Source organism: Martes martes (assembly GCF_963455335.1).
Source record: "Martes martes genome assembly, chromosome: 9".
NCBI lineage: Eukaryota > Metazoa > Chordata > Mammalia > Carnivora > Mustelidae > Martes > Martes martes.
Window position 1 is genome coordinate 45,040,508 of NC_137896.1, and position 12,064 is coordinate 45,052,571.

A 12,064-nucleotide genomic window follows, 5' to 3' on the forward strand; every position below is an offset into this window, starting at 1 on the left:
TTTAGAAAATACTGTATAAAGAAGGCTGTTTTTTCTTAATGATCTTTTGGATACAGAGTTCACTTAATCTAAGAGACTCTTTGTTCCAGAAATAAATTATCAATGGAAAAATTGTCCATGAAGATTGTTTTCTTTAAACATGTTACTTGGAGCCTTTAGTCCATAAGCTATTATTGGTAAGTATTGGGTTGTAATAGGTGTATATATATTGCAAACCATGTGGACTTTCGGAACACATTTCCTAGAAGTAAAATTTCAGAATTCTGGTACTGATGTGAGGGAATCAAATCAATATAAACAAGCATTTTGAAATTTGGCATATCAGTAGTAATTACGCTAGCTTGGCAAAAATTTCAAGTCAGTTCTTTCAATATGCAAAAACCCAAATTGGGAGAATTTTCTGTAGGTGTATTGGACCATTTTTATACTATTTTCGCACTCAAATTACTTCCTTTTATGTAAATAGTTTTTTAAAAAATTAGTTATTTTCCCAAAAATGCATTCACATAGCATTGATAAAGCTGATCCCCTTGCTTGTCCAGTGGTTGTTTTTTCCCCTCTGTGAAAGGGACTGGAGTTTTATTATTATTATGTAAAATACAGTTTAGAGAAAGTGCAAGTTTAATTTCTAAAACACCTTCTGAAGGATTTACTTTGTACATTCAGAAAAACACCCAAACAATGAAGTGGAATGATATGTTTCAGTCTCAAACTAATTCTAAAACTTCAAATGTGTAAGAGTTTTAGGGTTTCTGTTAACTATTTGTGATCACCTATAAATCACACTTCATCTATGTCAGGTCTTTAATTTTCATTCGTTTTATAAGCTAACATTCTTCAGCTTGCTTTTGGTATTTTTACTCCAATACCAGTTATTTAAATCATGAGTAAACTGAGCTGCGGTGTCATGTCATGCCAGCAAGGTGGGGGGGGGGGGGAGCCAAACCAAAATAAAACCTATACAACTTAGTGAAAAAGAAATGACCACTTGACTTTAACCAAAAAAGTACTTAAGATTCTCTTAAGTTATATTTAAATATTCATTTGAAACATAAGAAATATAAATTGGCATATTAAAGAGTAAATACATTATTTGTACAATAAAACACCAACAAAATCGGTGTGCAACCCCTATTAAGTTGTAAATATGACGGGAAAATTATAAATAATTCTTACTCTTTACATTCTGATTACAGTTCAATAAATCACCTATTCTCTTCCTTCTTGACATGCTTTGAAATATATAGATGTCAATTTTAGCAAATTTGCTTGCTTGTTCCAGTATTTTATCAAGGTATTCTAATTCAGATAAGCAAATAACTTAGAGCAAATAACAGATCTACGGAAAGACAGCGTGCATTTATTTTATCAGCTGATTTTGGGAGACCAGATTCCACATAAGTAGTAGTTTACAATCCTTCCTTCTTATGAGCCGCTTCTTACAGTAGGAAATATCCTCTTTTAGAGTAATATAGAAACACTCATTTGCCAAATAACGATCAAAACATTTTAAAATCGCCATTAAACTTAAAAAGCTTTATCAATCCATATAAGCAGTTATTTTGATTATTTTTATTTCATTTCTCTATTACCTAAATGGCAATAATTCCCCTGCAATAATGTTGCTATGTGCATGATCCACCTTGAGCTACAAAGTACTTTCAATCAAACATTAATGAAATTGCACTTAAGGGGGAGGCCTTTGAAAATTAATCTCTCAAGTTCCACTCCAAAAAAGAATTCATTATTAAAGCTGGGTTGATTTTTTGAGCTACAAACACCAACAAAGTTTCCAACTTTTAAAACTCTTGAGAGCTTTGGTTAGGAACGTGGTGGATGCGGGCTCAGCCAGCTTTTCGAATAATTTAGGAACTTCTGAAGGAGCAAATCACCACCTCACAGCCTCCTGGCGTCGTATTAGTCAATCCCGGGGCCGTCGCTGTTCCCCACCCCCAGCAAAGACGTGCAGAGGCTGCCCCTCTCCACGACCCGTTCATTAGTTTCCGATCGCCGTGTACGTAAGAGTCCGCTTCGGTGTGTCTCCCCCATCCGTTCTCGAAGTTTCTCACACAGCCTCCGCGCCGCAGGCCGGACCCCGCCCCGGGGCGCCCGCGCGGTCACCACGTCCTGCCATAGAGCAGGTTGGCGCCGAGCACGCCGCCGCCGTAGTCCCCCGCGGTCGCGTCCAGGGCCGCCAGACCGCCCCCCGGCCCGTGCAGCGCGGGCGGGCTGGGCGACAGCTCCTCGAGCTCAGGCGCCGGCGTCGGGGCCGGCGGCTGCGGGCCGGCCTGGCCGGGCGTCGGCGTGCCGGCACCGTTCTGGCACGGCTTGCCGTCCTTGACCAGCACGGGCACCGCCACGCGACGCGGGGACGGCGGCGGGGGCGGCGGCGGCCCCAGGCCCCCGTCCTGCTGCAGCTGCTGCGCCGCCTTGTCCTTGGCCTGCCGCTTCATCTTGTAGCGGTGGTTCTGGAACCAGATCTTGACCTGCGTGGGCGTCAGGTGGATCATGCTGGCCAGGTGCTCGCGCTCGGGCGCCGAGAGGTACTTCTGCTGCTTGAAGCGACGCTCCAGCTCGTAGACCTGCGCCTGCGAGAAGAGCACGCGGCGCTTCCTTCGCGGCGCCGCCGCGGCCGCGTGCAGCGGCGCCAGCGTCTTGGCGGCGTCCGCGATGCCCGTCAGCGACCCCATGCCGGCTACGTTCACGCCCGCCGACGGCCCCATGAACCTGGAGACTGGGGAGGGCCCCAAAGGGAGAAGCCGGGTGAGCGCCAGGCCTGCCGGGGTTCTGCTCCCGCCGCCGCCCCAAGCTCTTCGCACCGCGCGGCCCGCGACGCCGCAGGGACCCCGGCTGGTCCCGGCACCCTCCGCGCGTCCGGGGGCCCGGCGCCCCTCACGCGCCCCGGGTCGGGTCCCAGGACCCCCCCCCGCGCGCCCCCAGCCCGGTCCCGGCACCCTCCGCGCGCCCGGGAGCCCCGCACCCACCGCGCGTCCCCCGCTGGGTCCCAGGACGCCGCGCGCGCCCCGGGCTGCGAGGGGCAAAGCCCGCGCCGTCCGCCTGCCCCCAGTCCCGCGCCGCCCGCCCCGCTCACTTGACGAGTAGCGCGGGTCCGGGTTGGCGCCGTACCAGCCGGTGGCCGCGGCGGCCGCGCCGCCCCGCATGCCGTCCGCGTAGGCGGGCAGCTCGCCCACGTTGCCCAGGCCGCCGTTGCAGTAGCCGCCCACGGCGCCGTGCGGGAACTGCGAGACGCCCGGCGGCATGTGGTAGGTGGCGGCCGCGGCCGCCGCCGCCGCTGCCGCCGCCGCCGCCGCCGCCGCGTTGTGGCCCGCCATGGCGTGGGGCGGCTGCATGCCCGCCACGGCCGCCGCCTGCGACGAGGGGCCGAGCGGCGGCGCGCGGTAGGCGGCGGCGGCCGCGGCCCCCAGGGGCGCCCCCAGACCGGGCGGCGCGCCGTCCATGGCGCCGCCGAACTTCTTGTAGGTCTCCTCGATGGGGCTCAGGATGTCGGACACGGAGAAGGGCGTCGTGTGCTTGGGGCTCAACGACATGGCTCGGCGAGCGGCCAGGTAGGGGGGCCCGGGGCGGGCGCGGGCGGGACGCGGCGGCCGGTCGTCGCCGCCACCCCGGCTGCGGCGGCAGCGCCTGTGACGAGGAGTCGGCGGCGCGGCGAGCCCCCGGCCGCGGGATCTGGGGTTTATTTTAGTCCGCCGCCAGGTTTACGACAGACTCGGGGGGCGGAGCAACATCCCAAACGAGCAAACAATGGTCATTGACATCTTTTTCTCTACCCCCCACCCCCGTAATGGAGGCAGAAAAGGTAAAGGGGGCAGTTGGCTGCTTCTTGAGAAGATCACCCCCCTCTGCTTTCTCCATCCTTCCCGCCTCCATCCCCAGCAGTTACCCCAACCCTCGAGCACCAGAAATTAGAAACTCCGAGGTCGGCGTCGGGGCTTGACGTCAAGAACTCAACGCTTCTTTCCTTCCAGACCGGAGTTTCCCTAAAGGGACTTTGTAGCAAAGTCCACTACATTTGGGCATCGGGGATGGGAGGCTGAGCTGCAGGGGTTATGCAGGGCTCGCCTGGTCCTCTACAGCGACCAGCTCCTCATTTGCTTCATCATCTGAAGTGTTGAAAGAGAGAGAGAGAGAAAGAGAAAGAAAGAAAAGGAAAGACAGAAAGAAAAAAGAAAAGGCTCTTGGGTCCCACCATAAAAGGGCATAAAGAGATGAGGTACAATGACCATCATCTGCCATTGCAGGACTTCTAATTTATGCATCTTTAGACCCTTAAGCATCATTTTGTGAGCAGCCAAACGGGCACTTCCAAATTAGTTTAAAGTGTCCAAATCCAAAGAAGAGAGAAAACATGCACACAGAGATACCCACAAATACACAGATGCTAACTTGTAAGTATTCTGTTTTTAATCTGTGGGGATGGAGGTTGGATAAGGGAATGAGGGTACATTTTTATTTGTTAGAAGGTTTCATGTTCATTTTACTCTTGTAAAGTTCTTCACAATTTTCTTTCCTTTGCTGCTGCTTTTTTCCTCTCTTCTTCGCTCCCTCCTTCCCTGTTTTTTTCTCTTCCCGCCTCATATCTCTGTCTCAAGTAAATATTCAATTTACGATTTATTCTCCTACCACTGCCATGATCAAAAAGAAGAGAAAGAAAAAAAACCCAAAACCTAAGTATTTCTAGCTGTTTAAAATGGGTCTTTTTGTTGTTGTCAGAAAATATATAACTTGCTTAAGGAATATGAAATGGATGCAGAAACCACTAAAAAAGATCGTTTCTCTTGAAAAATAGAAAACCGTAGATAACTGATTTTTTAAAAACTGTCATTTTTTAATTTGCGAATTTACCTGCAGAGCAAAGAACTTAGACATTGTGAACTCTCCACCAAATGCTGAACATGGCAAAACAAAAGAAGTGTGCAAAGCTTAGTGACTAAATTTTGAAAACAATCTTGCAGTTTAAAAAAAGAAAATGGGGAGATGAGAATACAGTTTTTAAGTTTTCCTGCATACTGGTGGGGCAGGAGAAAGAACAAGGGGTATGCTTTCTTAAGCGAGATTTTTATTGTTCAAAAAGAAGAAGAAAAGAATGTGTGAAAAACGTTCTAGGTTAACTTAACAGTACATGTCTTGAAGGCAAGAACAGTGTTACCTCTTCCTTTTCCTGTTTGGTTTTAACCCTTTGGTTGGATTGTCTTCCAGAGTTTTGCTCTTATTGTTTTAATCATTGTTTTGTTCATTTCAACGAGTTTTGCAAAGAATGTGTCCTCTCTGGGGGTGAGGGGGTGGGAAGGGACCAGTATGGTCATCTGTGAGAACAAAGTGTCAACCAGGCAAGTGTGTAGAGGAGTATTTAAAAATGCTAAAGGTACAAAAGGCAAAGTTACATGAATTGTTTGTAGTTGTCAGTTAATTGACTTAGCATGGTTAGTATTGCTGTAATTTTAACATGATACTACTTTTACAGGTCTTTACTGAACTCGAAACACTTGGGCTAGGTCTTCCTCTTTACCTGCAAGTGGAATTGCCTATTTTTAAAAATTGGTGGCACACAAAGAAGCATTTATATATGTACTTAGGTGATTGTTGGAACCCTGAAAGCTGCAGTTTGGCTTTGAATTTTGTTTTAATTAAAATTGAATTGTTTACTTGTAGTAGTTTAAACAAAAGAATGTAGAAAGATATTTCAAACTTTTATCAGAGACAACAAGGTAAGCAAAAATACTTGTGTGATGGCATCTATGGATAAAAAAGTCCATGTGAACCATTATATTTTATTTTCCAAGTTCAAACATGTCTCAGAAATGAAGCCTATTGTCATAATGTTCATGTTGATTAGTTACCCAAATTGAAGAAGTGTTTATAATTACATTTTTCCAGTTATTATTTAGTCTGTTTTCAGGTTATACATTTCATCTAGTGTAATTTGTTTTATAGAACTACAGGCTAGCATTTCCCATCAAGTGGTTATACTGCAAGTTGTTGCTTATTTTGTTTTTCAGCTGTATTGAGTCCTGCTACAGGTTCATTTACATATGGAAGGATCCCATTTTTAAATAAAAAGTACTTTATCATATCTGGAGGCTCTTCTGGCTGCTGGGGAGCTTGATACCCTGAATGTTACTCTTTCACTGGAGGTCAGTAGTTAAGAAAAAAAAAATCACAATCTTTAACATTTCTCTTTATCAATTATTTGTGCCTCATTCTAGAAATGACATACTTTCATGCTGGAAACACTGTTTGGATACGTGCAGATGATGTCTAAAGGACGTATATGTACATTTATATACAGACACAAATTAAAACAGTCCACTTGATATTCCATTAAAGCTTTTCATCAAATTCACTTCATCAGATTATTGTCTGTCCCAATTATGTATGGAAATTTATACTCCGTAGTTTCTTAAATATTATCGACTAAATTGGATTTCATAGGAAATGTATTTTTAAGGGAAGTTTTTTGTTGAGTTTGCTTTCCTTAAAAACAATGCTGCAGGCTGGGGAGGGGAGGGGTGGGGAGAGAAGCAAATACCACTAAAGGGAATACAGTGAAAAGAGACAACTCTCCTACTCCTCTCCTCCAGCCTCTCAGTTTCCCTTTTTCAGAAGCTGTTTTGTTTTTTCCCCCCCTCCCCCAGGATAGTCTGTACAATTTGAAACATATGACTATTTTACACACTAGGGGTAACATGTTTTATATGGTTTGGTACCTTGCCTTTTTCATAGTTTAGGTTTTTGTAATTTTACACATCACATTTAGCACTGGAAACTTAAGAAATAAATGGGTTCTGGCAAAGATAGAAAATTTTCCCAGACAAAAAGTTTCAGTGGGATCTCTTGGCTTCTGACAAAAATGTGAAAAATATGGTATTTATTGAGAATCTCTGATGTGTTAGTTAACTTTAAGACTAAAGATATTTGGAAAAAAAAATTCTGAAGTAGAAGCCTTTTCCAAATTTGGGATTTGCTGTTGTGAGTAGCTCAGAGAAAGGGGCCCCCCGAGAAAAGTTGAGAAACCTTCTGACATATCCAGCCAGTACTTAAAGGGAAATGTTTCTCTAAATCGTTGCTTTTCTATCTAGCAAACAGATTTCTGATGTGTCCCAAATTTCCTAACGAAGACATACTGTGTTTGAAAATATAACACTCTGCTTGATATTTAAGACAGTAAGTGACTTTTAGAAATGAGACACTTGCTACATTTGTGATTGGTTTAAAATAGTTGTGAAATTATTTGATTGGTAAAATTCCCATTTTGTGTAAGTAACTTTAAAATACAGTAGGGAAGGAATAAAGGAACATGTCAGAATAGTACTTTGAAGCAAAATTTGAGGTTATAAAGAGGAAATAAAATGTTACAGAAATAAAACACCAAAGTGTTAAAAAATTAAAAAAAATTTGCTGGGATGCCTGCCTGGCTCAATCTGTGGAGTGTGGGACTCTTGATCTCAGAGTTGTAAGTTCAATTCTCATGTTGGGTGTAGATATTACTTAAAAATAAAATCTTAAAAAAATTTTTTTTGCTGATTCCCATCAATTTCTGAAATTTGGTTCTTATTTCTTTTTAGTGATAAAGGCCTTTTGTTTTAAATGTTCATTTCATTATTTTGAATCTCTTATGATAATATTACACTTGGATTAATGTGACTTTGTTATTTCTCTTTCCCTCTTCCAGTGGGGTACAACAGAGGTAAGATTTTTGCAGTACTTGCATGCCTCCCTGCCCTACTTCCCTCTCTGAATCTTCAGTCCATCTCTCCATGGTACACTGAAGTGCTGCTAAGGCCTAGGGCTGAGGAGAAATATAAGGTCTCTTCTTGAGAGAACAAGGAGATCCTAGAGAACTTGGTACCCTCACCTCATCCCTGCAGTCATCCTTTCATATTTTCTCCACAAAATGCAAACTTTTTGCAATTTAGCTCCTATTAAAAAAAACCTTGAGTTACTGTTTCTTAAGATTCAGGTACTTTAGATTGAAAATAGTTTTCTGACCAATGAACACATTTTAAATTGATGGTTATAAATACAGTGTGAGAACAAATGGTAGGTGTTATAGATGATATTGTTATTGAAATTATCATAATAATAAGGTCCAGTTGATTCCTGAAAAACAAAAACTAGAAGCCTGCCTTTCTAGAGTCAAGCTGTACAACTAGTTTTTACAGTCTCCATAGAGAGTAACATTAGGCTACATCAGGAATGTAAATATATGAAAATTGACCAGTATGTCATAATTCTCTCACCCTGGGATTATGAGCTTGAGGTAGAAATTTAAATTTTTGTGTGCTTTAAAACTTTTTTTAGAGCAATAAAATACATGATAGTGAAAACAATGGCAATTTTGAAATATATTTTTTCATTTTTTTTTTTTTTAAAGATTTTATTTATTTGACAGAGAGCACAAGCAGGGTAAACAGAGGGGAGAAACAGGCTTCCCACTGAGCAGGGAGCCCGAGGCTTGAGCAAAGGCAGCTGCTTAACCAACTGAGCCACCTAGGCACCCCCATTTTTTATTTCTGAATAACAAGTTTACTTCTGTGTCTTGCTTACATAGAAAGTTTAAGACTTTTTAGAATATAATAGCATTTCCATTGAACAGTATCTTTGACATATTTTTACATATTTTGGAATGTCATTAAATAGCTCTTTAATAAGAAAAAAGGATCCTTTGAGTTTTAGACAAAACATATTTCTATTATTTTGTGGAAGGAGCTAGTCATTCTAAAGGTTTAACCATATCTCTACATATACCTGACTAGAGGGCATATGTATAGCTTTTTAAAAAATACATATTTTTGTATCTTTTTTCCTCATATACCCTCAATTTTTCATAAGGGGCTCAGTGAATTTAATGTAAAATCTTTCTCTCAGCAAATCCCATTAAAGATGTGTATCACCTTACATTTACAAAATGAATTGTAATTATCAAGGAAGGTAAGAGTCTTTACACCTAACTTGGGTATAATTGGGTTATTTGTTGCCATCACTTGAAGGAGAAATTCTCATTTTTGACATTTTATTAAATTATGTGTTGCATTTATTATTATTAGTTTTACTATATACATTTTGGAAGAAGTAACTATGATGATAATATAATTTTAGAATAATTTGCCCAACTTTATCCTTTTTTGTCTTGTGTACCAGTAATGTTGATGACATATTTGCAGATACTTGTATATATCTCTCTGCATTCTAGGTTGAGAACTGTGTTTGAAGCAATAGGCTAGCGTTCACCTCAAATCAGTAGGAGTTTTGGTAGATTTTATTTTTTAACTTATTTTTATTTTTTAAAGACTTTACCCACTTATTAGAGAGAGAGATCGAGAGAACAAATGGGAGGAAGGGCAGAAGGAGAAGCAGACTCCCTGCGAAGCAGGGAGCTTGATGAGGACTCAATCCCAGCACTCCTGGATCATGACCTGAGCCAAAGGCAGACGCTTAACCTACTGAGCCACCCAGACAACCAAGTTTTGGTAGATTTTAAACAACTTAATTATTGGTTCAGTGATTTGCTTTAAAAAATATACATAATTTCATTAATCTACTTTAAATGACATAAAGATATTAAATGCCATAAAGAGAACAGAACAGATAAAAGTCTGAAAACAACTGAGTGATCTGTTTGTGAAGTAATCTACTAATGGAATCTGACTCTTCAGTAAACCTAGTATTTATTAAGTTTTTGAAAATGAAAAAGAATACTAAATTTCAAAAGGTAGTTTGATTTCCATGCAGGGAATGTCAACAGGTTAATACTGAAAAAGTGATTCAGACTGGTTTTAAATTGAACTAGAAATAATGAAAATTTTAGAAAAATGCTATAAGCTACAAAGCTATTGAAATTTGGCCAAAAATGCCAAATAAGAATTGCTTAAGAAAATAAGTACCAGTTTGAATGAAAGGAACTTATCATGGCATACAGGGTAATATAGAATTATCTAGTAGAAGAAATGTAAAACATTTGGAATAATCTCTTCCAAAATAAAAAGTGTATATATTGAATAAAATTAAAAAAAAAATGGAACAACTAACTTAGCCATAAGAATAAATGGCAAACTTCAATGGGCAAATTACTTTAAAGTTACACAGTAAATGGGGTGGTGTGCCTGGGTGGCTCAGTAGGTTAATCCTCTGCCTTTGCCTCAGGTCATGAACCCAGTGTCCTGGGATCAGGTCCTCAGACCTGTGACAGGCTCTCTGCTTGGCAGGGAGCCTGCTTCTCTCTCTCCCTCTGCCTGATGCTCCCCCTGCTTGTTCTCTCTCTCAAATAAATCCTTAAAAAAATAAAATTATACAATAAAAAAAAGTTTAAAATTGAACTTACAGTTGTTTAAAGTTCACTTCTTAATGGGATAAATAAATATGAACTGTGAAGGGTATTTTAAGTCTGAATGTTGTACATAGTTGTCATTCTAGGAATTACATAATGAAATACTTAATTATTGTTTTAATTTGTGCTTTATTTCCTTACTATTGAAGACATAAAATATTCTGAAAGATCTGAATGAAAACTTTCACATATGAAATTGTGTTTTTCTATAAATAGTCTAGTATATGTGATGATTTCATCTAGAGTTAATTCTCTGAAATGTAGTATTTCCTTAGAATAATCAGTGATAGTGCATATATGATTGAGCCACTATTGTGAACATAATTGATGGCAGACTGCCTTGATGCAGCTCTTATGAACAATTTGCTGAGATTCAAAGGGTGTTGGTAGAAATGGTAGTTTAGAAATTGCCTTCTAAAGACACTGGAGGATGGAAAAGAAGCCTAGGGTTTCCGGTGTCCTCTGAGATCATTCACATGAATCCCTGGTTTAGTAAGTCCAAGTGTTGTGTATGTGCTCTGCTCATGAAAAATAATATTTATGTGGCAAAAAAAAGATTATTTGGTTATGGATTTTTTTTTAAAGAATTTATTTATTTGAGAGAGCGCAAGCAGAGTGTAAGCAGAGAGGGGGGGAAAGCAGACTCCCTGCTGAGCAGGGAGCCCCATGTGGGGCTCTATCCCAGGACCCTGGGATCATGACCTGAGCCGAAGGCAGACACTTAACTGACTGAGCCGCCCAGATGCCCCAGTCATGGATTTGTGTGTGTGTGTGTGTGTGTGTAATATTATTTTATTTCTTTTCAGTGTTCCAGAATTCATTGTTCATGCGCCACACCCAGTGCTCCATGCAATACATGCCCTCTTTAATACCCACCACCATGCTCACCCAACCCCCCCACCCCCCACCCCTCCAAAACCCTCAGTTTGTTTCTCAGAGTCCACAGTCTCTCATGGTTCATCTCCTTTTCCGATTTCCCCCAACTCACTTCTCCTCTCCATCTCCCAGTGTCCTCCTTATGCTCCACATATAAGTGAAACCATATGATACTTGACTCTCTCTGCTTGACTTATTTCACTCAGCATAATCTCTTCCAGTCCCCTCCAACAGAAATGATTAATACCCAGTCATTGATCTTGAATGAACAAACTGGAGTGTCTATACTATACCTGTTTGAAAAGGAGTAATGGAGAATGTTCTGTGTATTCAGTATTCCACATGAGGTTGTCTTCAACTTCTTGGCAGTAAGTTAACAAATGTAAATACAAAAATCAAACACTTTTCATACCAAGAGCGTCTAATCATGAATAGTTTTTAGCTTTCTTCTACACATATATTGCTATATTTCTATGTGTTCAAGCAGTAAGTTCTCTCTCTCTCACATAGATATTTTTTAAAAGATTTTATTTATTTAAGATAGAGCAGGCTCCACACTGAGCGAGGAACACAAAGGTTCCATCCTAGGACTCTGGGACCATGACCTGAGTTGAAGGCAAATGCTTAACCAACTGAGCCACCCAGGTGCCCCTCTCTTACATAGATATTTTAACATAGAGACTCAGGAGGAATTAATTATGTGATGCAATAGAGAAAAGCCTAATTATGTATTTATTCTTCCCCTACATTGATTCATAAAGGACATGAGGCAATTTATAAGTATATTTTTGTGCTTTTAGCATTTAGTGAGAATCTGAACCTCGTGTAGTTGAACCTCACACG

General features: G+C 41.5%; 1 protein-coding gene across 1 annotated transcript; it reads right to left on the reverse strand.

Moving 5' to 3' along the window:
* Positions 1 to 2,117: 2,117 nt before the first annotated feature.
* On the reverse strand, positions 2,118 to 3,548 carry NKX2-4 (NK2 homeobox 4; the record flags this gene model as incomplete). Its single annotated transcript, XM_080814016.1, has 2 exons — positions 2,118 to 2,734; positions 3,092 to 3,548. 2 exons carry the CDS (start codon positions 3,546 to 3,548, stop codon positions 2,118 to 2,120), a joined length of 1,074 nt encoding a protein of 357 aa, XP_080670142.1.
* Between the last annotated feature and the right edge of the window lie 8,516 nt (positions 3,549 to 12,064).